Consider the following 18822-nt stretch of genomic DNA (forward strand, 5'->3'; position numbering starts at 1 on the left):
ACTATTTCCGTCTGAGCCATGTGGAGGCCATCTTGATCATCCGACACCCGCTGTTCTATCTGGCCAAAACGAGCCTCATAGCCCGCGAAGGAATCAAAAAGTTCATTTAATTTGGCAGATATTTTTTTGTAAATTTTGGCTCTAGGGCACCTACCACTGCTGGTTTGATATCGGCGGCTGCTGTCACGTGTGCCGCATTGGTGGGCCAGATATCATCTTACGGTGGTGGTTCGGCCGGTCGGGCCTTCTCCCTCTCTTTATTTTTCTTTGCTACCTGTGACGTCATTTGACCCAGGTAAGCAATTTTCCAGGGCAGCAGGGTCTCGGAGAGCAATGGATGTCGCTGAAGTAGTCAGGGAGCCGCGATGGATGGGGCTGGATTAGCGAGCACGGACCCGGGAGGGGAGCTCATATCCACTCTCCTCAAAGCATCACCGGAACATTCCTTCTTATGTAACAGATTCCGTTCAAGTGCCAAGCCGTAAGACAAATTGGAGACATATCGTCCCTGAGAGAAAAAAAAAACAGGATTCCCTGGGAGATGCAAGGGACGATCCACCTGGAGATGCATCCAGGTCTGAGTTACCAATCCTTTGTGAACAGGATGACGCAATTGTATTCTTCCACCTGAAGGATCCTTCCTATGAGGGGCCATGGGGGAAAGATGTAAAGCAATTCACTTTTCAAGCGATGTGTGTTGCCAACAGAAGATTTTCCTCCACCCATGGGAAAAGCAGTCATAAGAAAATTATTCCTTACCCGTTAATTTTCGTTCCTGTAGTACCATGGATCATTCCAGACAGTGGGTTATGTCCTCTGTCCAGCAGGTGGAGTCAGAACAAAAAATTCCCTGGGGAGGTTCTATATAACCACACCTCCCCTGACTCAATTCTCAGTAAATAGACTATCAAAGCCAACAGAGAAGAGAAAGACCAGAGGGATCAAGTTAACGAACAAAACAATCTCTGGAACAAATGTCCAGGAAGTAATTTTAAAATTAACAAACCTTAAACATTGAAACTTGCAAACAGTACTGCGTGGAAGAACAGTTCCACAGTACACGAAGAACAGAGAGCAAAAGAGATAGAAACAGGTAAGCAGGGATGTCCCACAACAAAGTACCCCCAAGTCTAGGGAGGGTGTCTGGAATGATCCATGGTACTACAGGAACGAAAATTAACGGGTAAGGAATAATTTTCTTTTCCCTGTACGTACCAGGATCATTCCAGATAGTGGGATGTACACCAAAGCTTTCCCATCATGGATGGGCCATGGACAGCCCTGCCCGAATGACCCTGTCTCCTAGACACCCATCCGAAGGCGCCCGAACATCCAGGCGATAATGCCTGGTAAAAGTGTGGATAGACTTCCAAGTAGCCGCTCTGCAGATTTCCTGGGCGGGTACGGAGGAACTCTCAGCCCAGGAAGTTGCCTGAGCACGGAGAGAATGAGCCTTTAGAACCAACGGAGGAGACTTACCTGCGCCTAGGTATGCCGCTACGATCGCTCCCTTCAACCAGCGAGCAATAGATTGCTTCGAGGCCATGTTACCTCTCCGAGGTCCTGACCAAAGAACAAACAAATGATCAGAAAGTCGAAACTCATTCGTAATCTCCATATAGTGCATTAATACTCGTCGTACATCGAGCTTGTGGAGATCACCAGAGTCTGTGGAGAGAAAGGAAGGAAGTTCCACCGACTGATTAAGATGAAACCCAGATACCACTTTAGGTAAAAAAGAAGGAACCGTACGCAAGGAAACTCCACTCGGAGAGAAGCGGAGGTATGGCTCCCGGCAAGATAGAGCCTGTAACTCCGAGACCCGTCTTGCTGAACTGATCGCCACCAGGAAGACTGTCTTGAAAGTAACATCTTTAATGGTAGCTGAACTCAAGGGCTCAAAAGGCGGACCGCAGAGGGCCCAGAGTACCAGGTTCAAATTCCACGATGGGCAGGGCGGACGGATTGGAGGCTTCAGATGTCTCACTCCCTTCAGAAAACGGAGAATATCCGGATGGGAAGAGAGAGAACTTCCCTTCGTTTCCTGAAGGAAGGCTCCAAGTGCCGCCACTTGAACTCGAAGAGAATTATAGGCCAGACCCATATCCAAACCCTCCTGTAGGAATGAAAGAATTTGTGCCAACGAAGCCTGTGGGGCCGAAATGGCTTTTAAGCCACACCACTCCTCAAAAACCTTCCAAACTCGAACATACGTAACCGAAGTAGACGTCTTACGCGCCCGTAGCAGAGTGGATATGACAGACTCAGGGTAACCGCGACGCCTCAGCTTCCGCCATTCAAAAGCCAGGCCGCAAGACAGAAGCGATCTGCCGCTGGAAAAAATATTGGTCCCTGACGCAGGAGCCGCGGAAGGTGAGCGAGGCGGAGCGGATCCCCCACCGCTAACTGGAGAAGATCCGCGAACCACGGTCACCGGGGCCATTCCGGAGCCACGAGAATTACCGGGCCCTGATGAGCTTCTATTCTTCGAATAACCTTTCCCACCAGTGGCCACGGTGGAAAGACATACAGAAGACACTGACGTGGCCAAGGAAGTACTAGCGCATCTACTCCTTCCGCTCCGTGCTCCCTTCTTCGACTGAAGAAGCGAGCGGCCTTTGCATTTCTGGCGGTTGCCATGAGATCTAAGCGTGGAGTTCCCCAGCGCTTGATTATCAGGGCCATCGCGTCCTCCGAGAGTTCCCACTCTCCGGGGTCCAGGTGGTGCCTGCTGAGGAAATCCGCCTGAATGTTGTCGACACCCGCTATGTGGGAAGCTGCCAGACGAAGAAGATGAATCTCCGCCCATTCCATCAGTCTGTCTATTTCCAAGGACACCAGATGACTCCTTGTTCCTCCCTGCCTGTTGATGTACGCCACTGTGGTGGCGTTGTCCGACAGTACCCGAACTGCTCGGTGGTGAACCAAGTGTAGTAAGTCCTGAAGTGAGAGTCTAACGGCTCTTGACTCCAAACGGTTGATGGGCCAGGTCGTCTGTTCCTTCGACCACCGTCCCTGAATCGAGGTGTCCAGACAGACCGCTCCCCAGCCTGAAAGACTGGCGTCCGTGGTCACTATCATCCAGTCTGGAGACTCCAGAGACACTCCTTGAGCTAACTGGTGAGGGTCCAACCACCAGTCGAGACTGTACCTTGCAAAGTCTGGGAGGGGAAGCTCCACTTGATAATCCTGGGACATCGGCTTCCAACGGGAAAGCAATGCTCTCTGAAGGGGCCGAAGATGAGCAAAGGCCCATGAAACCAGGTCGATGGTGGAGGCCATGGTTCCTAGGACCTGAAGATAGTCCCACGCCCTTGGAACCTCGAGTCAGGAAAGTGAGGATCTGCTCGCATAGCGCCTGAGCTCTCTCCGCACTGAGAAAGACCATGGCTTTTCCTGTGTCGAAATGAGCTCCCAGAAAATCCAGTGTCTGAGATGGATGCAGTCTGCTCTTTGTAAAGTTGACAATCCAAGCGAGCTCCTGAAGGAGCTGGACTACTCTTTGGACTGCTTGAAATCCCTGTTCCCGAGATTTCGCTCTGATGAGCCAATCGTCTAGATAAGGATGCACCAGGATTCCTTCTCTCCTGAGCGCAGCCGCCACTACCACCATGATTTTCGTGAAGACCCGGGGAGCCGTGGCCAGTCCGAAAGGCAGAGCCCGGAACTGAAAATGCTGTTCCAAGATCTTGAACCGAAGATAACGTTGATGAAAATGGTGGATCGGGATATGTAGATACGCCTCCGTGAGATCCAACGAGGCTAGAAACGCCCCTGGATGTACCGCTGCCAGAACCGAGCAGAGCGTCTCCATGCGGAAACGAGGGACCCTGAGGAAAAGGTTGACAGTCTTGAGATCCGAAATGGGTCGATAGGTTCCCTCCTTCTTGGGAACTATGAAGTAAACAGAATAGTGACCCCGTCCCAACTCGGAAGCCGGAACCGGCACTATCGCTCCCAAAGCATGGAGACGATCCAAGGTCTGACGTACGGCCTGACGCTTTGCGAGGGATCCGCAAGGAGAAAACAGAAACCTGTCTGGTGGCGTGTGTACAAAATCCAACACGTAACCTTGTCTTAGGATGTTGAGGACCCATTGGTCTGAAGTGATTCGGACCCATGCCCCGTAAAAGAGCGAAAGTCGACCCCCCAGCCGAGGAATCGACTCGAGGGTCCTCCTGGCATCATTGCGGTGACTAACGTGGTCGGTCCTCTGGTAACTTATGAACTGTATTCTCGTTAAGTGTCTTAATGATCTGATCCAGATCTTCCCCAAAGAGGAACTTACCTTTGAAAGGGAGAGACCCCAAACGGGTCTTGGAGGAAGCATCTGCAGACCAATTCCTTAACCAAAGGAGACGGCGCGCAGAAACCGCAGCTACCATGGCTCGTGCCTGTACTCTGATGAGATCATACAGGGTGTCCGCTCCATAGGCTACCACGGCCTCTAACCTGTCCGCTTGTTGAGCCTCGGCATCTGGAAGAGTCTGCGAAGTGAGAAGTTGTTGTACCCACCTGAGTCCTGCACGTTGAGATAGAGAACTTCAGATAGCCGCTCTCATGCCCAGAGCAGAGACCTCGAACACCCGCTTCAGGAACACCTCTAGCTTCCTATCTTGAAGATCCTTCAAAGCTGTGCCCCCGGTGACAGGGATGGTCGTGTGCTTTGTTACTGCCGAAACCGCCGAATCCACTGCGGGCACTCGAAGCAGCTCCAAGAAATCTGCCGGTAAAGGATATAATTTATCCATGGCTCTACCCACCCTGAGATTGGCCTCTGGAGTGTCCCACTCTCTGGCAATTAGCTGTAAAATACTGTGATGGGTGGGAAAAGCCTTTGCCAGAGGTCGAAGGCCCGCAAGAAGTGGATCCCCCTTCTTGATATTCGGGTCTGGGACCACAGGCTCAGGTGGAGGGTCAATATCCATCTCCTGTTCATCTCCAACCCCTCCTGCCGCTGGCTGCGGCGGTAGTGGAGGGACAGGGAAGGACTTAGAAGTTCCTGGAAGCCCCTCAGAGAAAGACCCGGTAAACTGTGTGAAGAGTCCCCGTAAGGGAGGAACCGGGCATGGTCGTTTGCTCGGAGGAGGATCCCCCCTCCTGACAGGGAGTCTTTGCAATGCATGAAAGCCCTGTTCATTAGGACTATAAATTCAGGAGAGGAAAAAAAAAAAAAAAATTACCTGAGTTCACAGAAAGTTGACTCTCCGATAGTGCTCCGGTAACTGGTAGAGAGGAAGAAAGTTGAGTCTCTGCGCCCTCAGATGAAATACCAACGCATGAAGGAGGAAGCAAAATGGCCGCCGTTCCCGCGGTCTGCGAGAACGGGGCTTGCCTCTTTCTACCCCCGCGGTCCTGAAGCCGCTCTGAATCTCCAGGAGCGGGGCTGTCCTCCCCCTCAGACGACATGAGCAGTACAAAAAAAAAAATCTTTCTTGAGAAGAAATTTGCTCAGATAAGGACATCGCTACCCACTACTGCCGCTGACTCAGTGAGGAGAAAGCGAGGGGGGGGAGGGGGGAGGAAGTGAGGTGCAGTTTGCGCCGAAATCGCTGAAAGAAAAAAGCAGCGAAAAACGCCGGCACGGCTCTGAAAACCACCCACCGGCCCCGAGAAAACCGTCGGGGAATGACCCTTCCCGACGGCAAGCGGCCCCGGGGAATATTACGTCGCGGGGCCGCGGACCGGGTAATTCCTCACACCAAAAAAGGCGGGGTGGGTTCGCACCAACACAAGTAAGTGGGGAGTGAAATGGCACTACCGATATGCACCCTCAGCCGTGAATGCTGTTACAAAAACTTCCACGAAGCTGTAAAACAGAAAAGACACTTACCTTCAGCCCTATAAAAAATAAAAAGAAATAAATAGGGGGAAGGAGGAATATAAGTGAAGAGAAAAGAGAAAGCCTGTCAGCAAGTCCCTGTTCACTGAGGAAAGGGTTTCCTGTCCTGGCTGTCAAGCTATACAAAACTAAATCTTTAAATTTAATAAAACTTGATCCCTCTGAAAGAAGAATTAGAAAATTTAAGACCTTAAAGGCCAAATGCTGGGGACCTCAAAGTCCCCTGCTCACACCTGCTGGAGTCAGAACTATACTGGGAATTGAGTCAGGGGAGGCATGGTTATATAGAACCTCCCCTGGGAATTTTTTGTTCTGACTCCACCTGCTGGACAGAGGACATAACCCACTGTCTGGAATGATCCTGGTACGTACAGGGAACTCCTCTGATACACCTCAGCTTCTAGTTCCCCCCTGGCGAGTCACATAAGCCACTGCTGTTGCATTGTCTGACAGAACCTGGACAGCCTTGCCCTGGAGCAAAGGGAAGAAATATAATAGGGCCAATTGGATGGCTCTAGTTTCCAACCTGTTGATGGACCATGACGCTTCCACTGGAGTCCATTGGTCCTGGTGCCCATCATCACCAGAACCCAGGAAGGCATAACTAAACTTCAGTAATTGTGAGGGAACCAGCCACCAGTGGAAGACTTGCAAACAAATGGCCTCAAGGGAAGCTTCACTCCATAATCCTGGGACTGAGAAGACCAATGGGTAGAGAGGCCTGCAGAAGCCTCATGAGAGCTCTGGCCCAGGGAACCAAATCCAGTGTTGCCGCCATCACCTCGGGTACTTGCAAATAGTCCCAAGTGATGGGAACTGGGAGATCCAACAACCTCTGAACCTGCAGAACTACCTTGGTTGCTTTCTTGTTCGTAAGAAATGCCTGGCTGCTCTGTATATCAAAGCATGTCCCCAAGTATTACAAGGATGGTATGGGCTGAAGGTTGCTTTTTGCAAACTTGACCTTCCAGCCCAAGCCTTTTAAGACATGAAACACCCTGCTGGACACTTGATAGGCTTCCGGAAGAGACGATGCCCATATCAGTCATTAAGGTATGAGGGGATCATGACGACTTAACGCCTGAGAGCTGATGCCGCCACCACCATCATTACCTTGGTAAATACACAGGGCACAGTTGACAGCCCGAAAGGTAACTTGCAGAACTGAAAATGCTCCTGCAGCACACAGAACCATAGGTATTTCTGATCCTCTAGACGGATGGGGATGTAAAGATAAGGCTCTGACAAATCAAGGGAACTGAAGTATTCCCCCTGTCGGACTGTTGCAAAACAGGGCAACATTTTCATTTGAAAGCAAGTAACCTGAAGACTGCAGTTCACCCCCTTTGAGGTCCAGAATAGGATGAAAGAACTCGTCCTTTTTGGGCACCACAAAATAGATGGCGTAACGACCCTAGCCCCACTTGGAGGCAGGGACTGATACCACTGTAAGAGTTAAAGCTCCAGAAGGGTTTCATGAACTGTCCACTGCTTGGCTGGAGAGGAACAAGGGGAGACCATGAATGCATTGTGAATAGGCTGCTGCACCTCCAGTGCAGAGTATCTCCAGTACCCACTGATCTGAAGTTATTTTTATTTATTTAAAGCTTTTTTATACCGACTTTCTTGATACAAATCAAATCAATTCGGTTTACATGGAGCAAAGACCTTAAAAATAACCATAAACATTAAACCATAACTAGATGAAGTGAAAGTTACAATAAAACAAGGAAGTACAACTGGGAGATGGAGATGTAGAGGGGGCAGAAATAGAGAACTAAGTAAAATTGTGTATTTGGGGAGAGCTACGTAGGCCTACGTCTGAACTATGACTAGGTTATGCTATAGTAATGATAGTCTAGGTACAGGGGAAGGCTTGACCAAACAACCATGTCTTACGTTTTTTTTTAAAGTCAGAAGACAGGATTCCTGCCAGAGGTTTGGGGGTATGGCATTCCAGATGGAAGGACCTACTGTTGAGAATGCCCGTTCTCTGATGGTTGATCGGTGCACGACTTTGTTTGGGGGAGCATATAGAGAACCCTTGTAAGCTTCCCTCATAGGTCTAGCCGTGGTGTGTAGTTTGAGTGGAAATTGCAGGTCAAGGGGGGCCTGATGGTAGATGCTTTTGTGAATAATAGTGAGAGATTTGTGAAGGATTCTAAAGTTAACTGGGAGCCAGTGCAGATCCTTGAGTATAGGCGTGATATGATCTCTCCTATTAGTATTTGTCAGTATTCTCGCCTTCGCATTTTGGAGCATCTGGAGGGGTTTTATGGTGGATGTTGGGATACCTAGAAGAATAGAATTACAGTAATCTACCTTGGAGAACAGGATATTTGGGTCCACTCTCTGTAGAACGCCTGCAAGCGACTGCCCATCAGGATTAAAAGCGAATGGACCCGCTTACCCTCATGAGGCAGACTTTCCAGACCCGAAAGACAGGCCAAAATCTGGCTTGGGCTTCCTAAAGCCATAAGGACTGACTCTTGCCTCTCACTGACTGAAAATTATGGGAGTAGCTGCTGAAGGACTGCCAACCTGGCCTGTAATACATGGAATCATGAAACTGCCATAAGAACATAAGAAAATGCCATACTGGGTCAGACCAAGGGTCCATCAAGCCCAGCATCCTGTTTCCAACAGTGGCCAATCCAGGCCATAAGAACCTGGCAAGTACCCAAAACTAAGTCTATTCATGTTACCATTGCTAATGGCAGTGGCTATTCTCTAAGTGAACTTAATAGCAGGTAATGGACTTCTCCTCCAAGAACTTATCCAATCCTTTTTTAAACACGGCTATACTAACTGCACTAACCACATCCTCTGGCAACAAATTCCAGAGTTTAATTGTGCGTTGAGTAAAAAAGAACTTTCTCCGATTAGTTTTAAATGTGCCCCATGCTAACTTCATGGCGTGCCCCCTAGTCTTTCTACTATCCGAAAGAGTAAATAACCGATTCACATCTACCCGTTCTAGACCTCTCATAATTTTAAACATCTCTATCATATCCCCCCTCAGCCATCTCTTCCTCCAGCTGAAAAGTCCTAACTTCTTTAGTCTTTCCTCATAGGGGAGCTGTTCCAGTCCCCTTATTTTGGTAGCCCTTCTCTGTACCTTCTCCATCGCAATTATATCTTTTTTGAGATGCGGCGACCAGAATTGTACACCGTATTCAAGGTGCGGTCTCACCATGGAGCGATACAGAGGCATTATGACATTTTCCGTTTTATTCACCATTCCCTTTCTAATAATTCCCAACATTCTGTTTGCTTTTTTGACTGCCGCAGCACACTGAACCGACGACCTCTACTGGCCCAGTAGAAGGACCATCTCTTATTTTCTGGAAGTTGCTGTGGCTTAGGATCCCCCAGGTTCTTCACCAACTTGTCTAGATCCTCACCAAGCAGCAAGCTTCCCTTGAAGGGTAATTTGCCCAGTTGCGTCTTGAGCCAAAGTAATCAACTAACAGCGACACAGAGGGCCACTGAATGAGAAGAACTATGGAGCAAATCTTAGACAGTGTCCACCAAAAAGGTGGTGGCCGACTCCATCCCTCACCATCTCCTCATTCTCCGGGAGCTGCTGAATCCAGTGCAGAAGAGCGCACCACAACCAAGGCAGAAGAAATAGAAATTTGAATAGCCACCACCAAGGAAGTGAACAAGTTTCCCAATGGGGACTCCATCTTGCAATCCTGAGAATTCTTCAGTGAAGTCCCCCTTCCACTGGAATGGTGATATGCCATATCTCCATTGTGACCAGGGCATCCACTGCAGGAGTTTGGAAAAACTTCTTGCTCATGGTGGAGGGAGGGGATTCAATTGCGAGTTTCACTCCTCTCAGTGCTGACTCAGGAGATTCCCACTCCACCAGAATCATCTCTTCTACCTTGGGGTGAAGGGATAAGGCTCTAGTGGACTTCTCCTGCCCCTTAATAACAAGATGCCATATCGGTGAAGAGACTTCATCTCCTTGAGGTGGAGACAAATAATCACTTATTTAATCAAAAATCTGAAAACTTCAGATGACAAGTCCCCCAGGTTCACAAACATTAACGGACCTAAGGGGAAATTTTCAGGAACTAGGATGGGAGGCACCTCAGCCCCCCAACCTGCCTGACTCCAAATCAAGGAGGCCCGCAGTTGCGGGAATCTCAGATAAAATGGCCTTCCAGATGCACTTGCTGCTGCCCAAGTGGTAGGCCTATCAGCTGTTGCTGCTGCCTGGCATGCAGTACAAGGAAAAGAGCTAGCCTACACCATGAGAACGGACCAGGAACACTCATCTAGAACTTCATTCAGGAAGAAGCAGGAAAGGCAGGCAGGGCCCTTTTCAGCTGCCGTGCAGCACGTACCCCACAGGCCCTGCATCAGAGAGCATGGTTGGCTTTGTATATCATGGGCGCTCTGCAACTCTCTCGCACGCATCTCTGCAACATTCGCAGCTTTCTTTGCCCCTGGAGTTGGCCTTCTGCTGTGTCCCAAGAACAATCAGCCCTCCTGGCAAACAACGACAGGTACCTTTTACTCTTTCTTTACCCATAAGAATATAAGAACTTGCCATACTGAGTCAGACCAAGGGTCCATCAAGCCCAGCATCCTGTTTCCAACAGTGGCCAATCCAGGCTCAAGTACCTGGCATAAGAAAATAAGAACATAAGTACCCAAACACTAAGCAGACCCCATGCTACTGATGCCAGTAATAGCAGAGGCTATTCCCTAAGTCAACTTGATTAATAGCAATTAATGGACTTCTCCAAGAACTTACTCAAACCTTTTGTAAAGCAAATGTTGCTTACCTGTAACAGGTGTTCTCACAGGACAGCAGGATGTTAGTCTTCACATATGGGTGACATCACAGCATGGAGCCCAATCACCGAACACTTTCGTCAAAGTTTCTAGAGCTTTGACTGGCACCTACTGGGCATGCCTAGCATGGCACTAACCCTGCAGCCAGCAGGGGTCCCCCTTCAGTCTTGTTTGAAAGCTACAGGAAGTGCCGAAAAATAAAATAAGAAAACGTAACAAACCCAACACCGCGGGGTGGCGGGCGGGTTTCGTGAGGACTAAACTCCTGCTGTCCTGTGAGTACACCTGTTACAGGTAAGCAACATTTGCTTTCTCACAGGACAAGCAGGATGGTAGTCCTCACATATGGGTGAGTACCGAGCTGAGGATGTCCTAGAAATGCACCAAATATACCCAAGATGTGCAATAGGCATAAGGACTGGGGAAGAATTTGGAAGAGGGCATCCTGAACCCTAACGGGCAGGCAGAAGGGTGTTGGTACGTCAAGTTGTAAAAAGGTTGCGCAAGACACTGGCAGAAGATGGAATCTTGTCTTCCTGCCTTGTCTAAGCAATAATGGGCTGTAAAGGTATGGCGATAACTCCAGGTAGCAGCCCTGCAAATGTCAGGAAGCGGCACAGAGTGTAGGTGTGCTACTGAAGTTGCCATGGCCTTCACAGAGTGTGCTTTAACACGGTCTTGAAGTGGAATGCCTGCTTGCTGATAGCAAAAGGATATGCAGCCCGCTTACCCACAGGCTGCCCCAATTTGATGGAATGGAAAGAGACAAATAATTGAGTGCTTTTCCTGTGGGCAGCTGTACGGTCTAGATAGAACGCTAGAGCCTGTTTACAGTCAAGGGGTATGCAGAGTCTGTTCTCCTGGACTGGAGTGGGGCCTGGGAAAGAAGGTAGGTAGTATAATGGATTGATTAATGTGAAACTCCGATACTACCTTAGGTAAGAACTTAGGATGAGTGCGGAGTACTGCCCAGTCCTGCAGAAGTTTAGTGTAAGGCGAATAGGTAACTAGGGCCTGTAACTCACTAACTCTGTCAGCAGATGTGATTGCCAAAAGAAAAATCACTTTCCATGAGAGATAGCGAAGATCACAGGATTCCAGAAACCTCAGCTGGATCACCAATCTGTGGTTGTAGAATCGGCCCAAAAGAGGGCAAAAAGGTAAGGAACAGAAATTCCTGGATGCCATTGGCCAGCGTGTCTTCCAGGGATCAATGCTTATCTCTCGGATCGCCTTTTACCAGCTGTATATGACCCAGTACAACAGGGTCTTATTCAAACAGATACAGGACTTTGCAGAGTCCCTGCCTCAACAATTCCAGGAACAGCTTCAAACCCTGGTACACAAGGGTTTCGAGGTAGGGAAGCATGAAATAAGATCCTCTTATGATATTTTCGACACAGTCTAGAATTTCTTTTTGAGAAGATCCAAAAGAACCTGGTAAATAGGGATGGAGGTTATTTCCTTGAGAGCATCCAGGAATTGTAACAGCTCCATAATTTGGTGCCTATCATCTTGCTCAGTCTGTAATTCGAAGGGAACCAATTCAAATATTTCCTTCACTAAATTTATGAAGGACAAGTCCTCTGGAGGAGAACGCTTCCTACTTTCAGTAGGAGAAGGTGGCAATGGTAAATCATCAGTGTCTTGAGATGAATCGTCAGTCCAGGTGTCATAGGGATCAGCACCTGTCACTGTAGGAACCTGAGAAGGACGGGACGATGGTATTCCTGAAGATCCTGGTCTAGGATCTGAAGGCATCGAGGGAAGTACTGCAGGCACCGATGAAGGCATTGAGGGCATCGATGGATGGATCGGTGGCGCCGATGGGCACATCGGCATCGATGGTTGAGGCATCGGAAGGACTCCCGATGGAGGAATGCAGAACAGTGTTTCCCCTCCCAATAACAGGGTAAGCAGGGAAGGCACTGGAGCCATCGGTGATCCAGGATTCATTGGTGGAAAAGAACATAAGAACATAAGAAAATGCCATACTGGGTCAGACCAAGGCTCCACCAAGCCCAGCATCCTGTTTCCAACAGTGGCCAATCCAGGCCATAAGAACCTGGCAAGTACCCAAAAACTAAGTCTATTCCATGTAACCATTACTAATGGCAGTGGCTATTCTCTATGAGTGAGTGAGCGGCTATGAGTGCTTCCATCTTCGAGAGCAGCGGTGCCAATGCTGCCGGAATGGGATCGATGGTCTGTTCCACAACCAGCACAGATTTCGGCGCCAGGGGACCTTGGAGTCTGCATCGCCTTATCGATGGCCTTCTGAACCATCCGGTCCAGTTCTTCACGGAGACCTGGAGCAAGCAGCCCCGGCTCCGGAAGGTAAGAAGGAGGCAGAGGCATAGCCGGAGGGACACCATTAAAGGCGGAGTCGCAGCTCCCGATACCCATCCTGGTGAGGGTTGCCTCAGTGACCCGGTCGCAGAAAGGGTCGGGGCCTTTTCTGGACGGGGTTTCTTCAGTGGCGGCTCGGACGATGGTGAGGTTGATGATTTTCCTTCATCGATGGTCCGAGACTTCCGGTGTCGATGCCAATGTTTCTCTCTATGATCCCCTTGGTCCTGAGGGGAGTAGAGGTAGTCAAAGGCCGAGATGTCGTCGACGCCGGACGGTCACCGGCCGGTGGCCGATACTGGCACGAAGTGGACGGTGCCAGTTCAGACGTCGATGCAATAGACAGCGTAGGAGTTTGAGAATGGAAGAGAAATTCCATTTTCTCCATTCTGGCCTTGAGACCTTTTGGTGTCATTAAGGCACATTTGGTGCAAATCAGGACATCATGCTCGCACCTGAGAAACATTACACAGACTTTATGCGGGTCTGTAATGGACATGGTGCGAGTACAGTCCAGGCAAAGATGGAACCCCCGACACCATGGCCTTTGAAAAAATTTAGCCGCGGTATGGTCAATGGCCAGTAGGCCGCGAGGGCCAAACTAGACGGGAATAGACTGAAAACGGGTAAAAACTTACCGGAGCACCACGGAGTCAAAAATTCGAAGGAGGGACCCCTGTGGGGTATGAAAGTATTTAGTAATTCCGTGAGGAAAATTCATGTCAGTAATCTCTGTGGAGCTCCTTAACCCGAATGGCTACTGCTGCACGGAAAAAGGAAGACTGAAGGGGGACCTCTGCTGGCTGCAGGTTTAGTGCCATGCTGGGCATGCACAGTGGGTGCCAGTCAAAGTTCTAGAAACTTTGACAAAAGAGTTCTGTGATTGGGTTCCATCCTGTGATGTCACCCATGTGAGAACTACCATCCTGCTTGTCCTGTGAGAAACCCAGTTACATTAACTGCCCTAACTGCATCCTCTGGCAACAAATTCCAGAGCTTAATTGTGCACTGAGTGAAAAATAATTTTCTCCGATTAGTTTTAAATGTGCTACTTGCTAAAATCATGGAGTACCCCCTAGTCCTTCTATTATACGAAAGAGTAAATAACAGATTCACACTTCCCTGTTCTAGACCTCTCATGATTTTAAAGATCTCAATCATATCCCCCCCCTCAGCCATCTCTTATCCAAGCTGAACAGCCCTATCCTCTTTAGCCTTTCCTTATAAGGGAGCTGGATCTATCCCCTTTATCATTTTGGTCGCTCTTCTCTGTACCTCTGCAGCTCTGAGCTCGATGGCCGCATGGAACACTGTCCAACCGTGTGATTCAAAGCAGCAGTCAGGCCATATAATGCAGAAAGAAGACCTGCCCAAGGCACCACTACTCTCTCCACCTCCTGCTGCTGATCAGCAATGGGAGTGGAGAGAAGAAGAGAGAGAGAGAAGGGATGGGGGAAGAGAGAGAGATCACAAGAATGGCCAAGCTGGGTCAGACCAATGGTCCATCTATCCCAGCATCTTGACTGACAGTGGCCCAGCTTCATCAAATGAAAGCCAGAGTTCATGTAAGTACTCCCTGTCGATCTCAATACGTGTGACGTCTTGGCCTCCACCTTATCTCAATATCCATATCTTTCTTTGTCTTCCAGGAATGCATCCAGACCGCTCGAACATTAATCTGCTGCTTGTCGTGACTACATTTGGCAGCAGATTCCATAGTTTAACTACCTGCTGACTACAGAAATACTTTCTCATGGTTGTCTTGACCTGCAAGCATTTACTTCATTAGATGTCCCCTGGTTCTCATATTTTTGGACAGTGTAAATAACTGCTTATTTGTTCTTTTCTATTCAAGATCTTGTAGTCCTCCATCATGTTCCCCCCTCCCCCAATTTCAGCCTCTCTTCAAATAAGATATGCCCCAATCCCCTCACCATTTTGGTTGCTCTTCTCTGGGTTCCGCCACATCCTTTCTGAGATGAGGCGACCAGATCTATACATAGTACCCCAGGTGTAGTCACACCAGAACCCAATACAGAAGCTTGATATCTTCAGATTTGTCATGGGCACCTTTCCAAATTATTTCTAATATACTGGTTTTTTTTGGGTCATTGCTGAACACTGTGCTAGAAGCAGGCAAGGGCTGAGAGGCGGGGGGGGGGGGGGGAGTGTGGAGGAGGGAAAAGGAGAAGAAGAGCAGGACACCTTCCTCTCAGGAAAAAGAGAACTCCTTCCCTTCACTTCTTTTTATCCCCCTCCCCCCGAGCTCAACCAAAGTCCCCTCTGGGACTGGAAGTGTGCCACTGAGCTCACACTGCTGGTTGTGGCCTGGCTCTGGGTCCAATCCCTAGATCTACAGATGATCTGCTGCACCACCCAGTATTACCATCCTGCTGGAGACAGAAAATACTGGTTTCCTGCTGTACTGCATAACCCCTAAGTAGTAGAGATGATGTCACATGAGGAAAACTGTGTTCTCTGCCTCCATCTGCTAGTAGGGGGAAACACCCAACCTGTATGGGACTTGATTCGTGTAGGACAACGAGATGGAAATTTTTTTTTAGTTGTCCTATCCCCACTGGAAGTTCACTCCCCTCCCCCAGACCATAGTACCTCACAGCACCTTACCCTTATGTTATCATCATTGCTGGAACTTCTCTCCCCCTTCCAGTGCAGGCACAAACTGAAGATGGGGGGGATGGCAGAGTACCCTGGGTTCATTGCCACCACTGCTTGCAGTCTGGCTGAAGAGACAAATCAGGAATACATATCAAGTATTTAACCATAATTATTACCCAGAACTTTCAAACATATCAACAAAACAGTAAGCATGATTCTGCTGAGCATCTAATTAAAAGCATCAGTACATCTTTTACTAGATGTCTGCTCAGCCTGCTCTCTATAAAAATGCTTTCAGCTCCCAGAGGATAAACACTAATTAATTGACCAGAAGGAAACAGAGTACATAGAAATTGTGGAAATTAACACATTATAGGTGCCCTCTAGAAGCAACTTCATTGCCCAAATCAGGTCATATCACTTGAGAAAAGTCCCAAGTCTTGATCTTTGGCTGAGAAAGCAGGCTCATCTGCCTGTCCTTGGAAGAAAATCAGACCTGTATTATGAACACTGAGGGAACTGAGCTACAGCCAATGAGTAGACACGCTTCATACCCCTTTTATTTTTGCTAAAAAATAGGATTCACTGCTACAAATGATCAACCCCTGAAGGGTCTGCAGCCCACTCAGGCAAATGGAACAAAAAATATGTCATCAGTAACTTCCAGGCACCATGTCTGTATCTTCTGGCAAATTTAGTAACAAGTATGGAATATCTATATGCAACAAATGAACTTCTCTGTAAATCAGTTCTTTCTTCCCGTCCACTCATTTCATGACAGATTCCCAGTCAGTGATAAAGGGAAGAAAGACCACTATGATTAGAATACGCACCCCTTTTCAATAATGGTTTTTTTTAACTTATTTAACAAATGTTTCCAATACACAGGAATATAGAGCAAAGTAAACACACTGCTTCAGTAAAACATCAACAAACATTACAGGCAATAGCAAGTAATGACTACCCCTTATAACAAAGCATTAATCAGCCATTCTGGTAATAAGTATGATAAGGGCCCCAAATGTTTTGGTACTTAAAGTTTCCATTCTTAGAAGCAAAACCTACACACTCAATATCCGCTATTTCCCCAGGGCTAGATTTCCAAAAGGTGGCCATAGTGAATCTAGCAGCCAAGAGAAGCTGACCTACTAAAGGTCGATGCTTCCTTGGTACCATAGAGTCCACCTATCTACCAAGTAAGCCAAGTTTAGGAGTAATACCAATAGGGAAGCTCAGTATATCAGCAACTTCCTGCGTTACTTGATTCCAAAAATGACACACACTTTGGCATTGCCAACACATATGCATATATGATCCCACTTCATCACAGCCAAGCCAACACAACACTGCTGCATCCCCATATATCCTCCCATAAAAAAAAGAGGTATCCAGCGCCATCAACCAAATGAGTTTCTAAACCTTGGAGTCGTAAGCAGTCCCCAGATCCGTGTTCAATTTCTGAGATGTTTCTTCACCAAACCTACAAAGGAGTATACATAGAAACATAGAAATGACGGCAGAAAAAGACCAATCGGCCCATCCAGTCTGCCCAGCAAGCTCCCACACTTATTTCCCATACTTATCTGTTTCACCGACCACCATGTTCAGGGCCTTTGTTGGTAACTGATTCAAATTTCCTGCCACCCCCCTGCCATTGATGCAGAGATTAAAAGAAAATTGGTTCTTACCTGCTAATTTTTGTTCCTATAGTACCAAGGATCAGTCCAGAGAAGTGGGTTGTGTATCCCTACCAGCAGGTGGAGTCAGAGAGCAAAAACTTTGTGCACTGCCATATATACACGAGTGCCACCTGCAGTCCATCAGTATTGACCTGTACCCAAGACAAACAACCAACACTAACGGGCAAAAGGTCGACCAAAAACCACTTTCCCCGGCTTCACCCCAAGGAAACCTCATAAGGAAATCAACCGTTAGAAAAAAACAGCTCCAACAATCGTATTCTGCAAAAAAGGAGCTCCATGAAAAACCAGGCAAATTCTAGCCAACACAGTCTTTCAGCAACTGAAGTAAGGGGTGGACCTCTGGACTGATCCTTGGTACTATAGGAACGAAAATTAGCAGGTAAGAACCAATTTTCTTTTCCCTATTCGTACAAGGATCAGTCCAGAACAGTGGGATGTACCCAAGCCACTCTACACTGGGCGGGAACCCGAAAGACCCGCACGCAGAACACTTGCACCGAAGGACACTTCATCAGAAGCCTTAACGTCCAATCAATAATGCTTAGTAAATGTGTGCAAAGAGGACCACACTGCCGCCTGGCAGATCTCCTGAGGTGATAGTAACTGACACTCCGCCCAGGAAGTAGCCTGAGGCCTGGTGGAATGAGCTCGAAGACCCAAAGGCACTTGGCGTCTGCAGACTAAGTAGGCTGAAGTAATAGTCTCTTTGGGAAGAATAGCCTAGTGGTTAGAACAGTGGGCTATGAACCAGGAGACCAGCATTCGAGCCCCGCTGTCGCTCCTTGTGACTTTGGGCAAATCACTTTACCCTCCATTGCCTCAGGTACAAAACTTAGATTGTAAGCCCTCTGGGGGATAGGGAAATATCTACAGTACCTGAATGTAAACTGATGTGATATCTCAGATCGAATGTCGGTAAATTAAAAAAATAAAATAATAATTTAATCCATCGAGATATGGTCGCCTGTCCCCTTTCTTTGCGCCCCCGAAAAGAATGAACAAATGATCGGAGCGTCGGAAGTCATTGGTAACCTTTAGAGAATGCACTAAGACCAGACGCACATCCAAAAGAAGAAGATCCTTGTGTCCTGAGGCAACCCCCTGGAACCCTGCGGGAACCCCGGAAGCTCCACTTTCTGATTTACATGGAAGGCTGAAACTACCTTAGGAACAAAGGAAGGAACCGTGCATAACGTCACCCTATCGTTGTGAATCCGCAAAAAAGGGTCACGGCACGACAGGGCCTGCAATTCAGAAATCCGACGCGCCGAACAAATGGCCACCAAGAACACAGTCTTCAACGTCAGATCTTTCAGGGAAGCTGTGCGTAGAGGTTCGAAAGCAGCGCCACAGAGCACACACAATATGAGATTTAAACTCCGATCTGGACACACCGCACGGATGGGAGGCCGTAAATGTTTAACTCCTTTGAGAAATTGGGAGATATCCGGGTGAACTGCAAGCAAACGACCATTAACTCTGCCCTGCAAGGCACCC

At 48.2% G+C, this 18822-nt stretch overlaps 1 protein-coding gene across 3 annotated transcripts in view; it reads right to left on the minus strand.

Annotated features, from left to right (window-relative positions):
* THOC5 (THO complex 5) overlaps window positions 1-18822 on the minus strand; it is a 435920-nt gene that overhangs the window by 38734 nt on the left and 378364 nt on the right. For all 3 annotated transcript variants that reach the window (XM_029619746.1, XM_029619745.1, XM_029619747.1), the window contains one exon: window positions 15632-15747. In XM_029619746.1, the coding sequence (XP_029475606.1) occupies window positions 15632-15747 (116 nt within the window). The remainder of the gene's footprint in view (window positions 1-15631; window positions 15748-18822) is intronic.

This window comes from Rhinatrema bivittatum, chromosome 11 (assembly GCF_901001135.1).
Source record: "Rhinatrema bivittatum chromosome 11, aRhiBiv1.1, whole genome shotgun sequence".
Taxonomy (NCBI): domain Eukaryota; kingdom Metazoa; phylum Chordata; class Amphibia; order Gymnophiona; family Rhinatrematidae; genus Rhinatrema; species Rhinatrema bivittatum.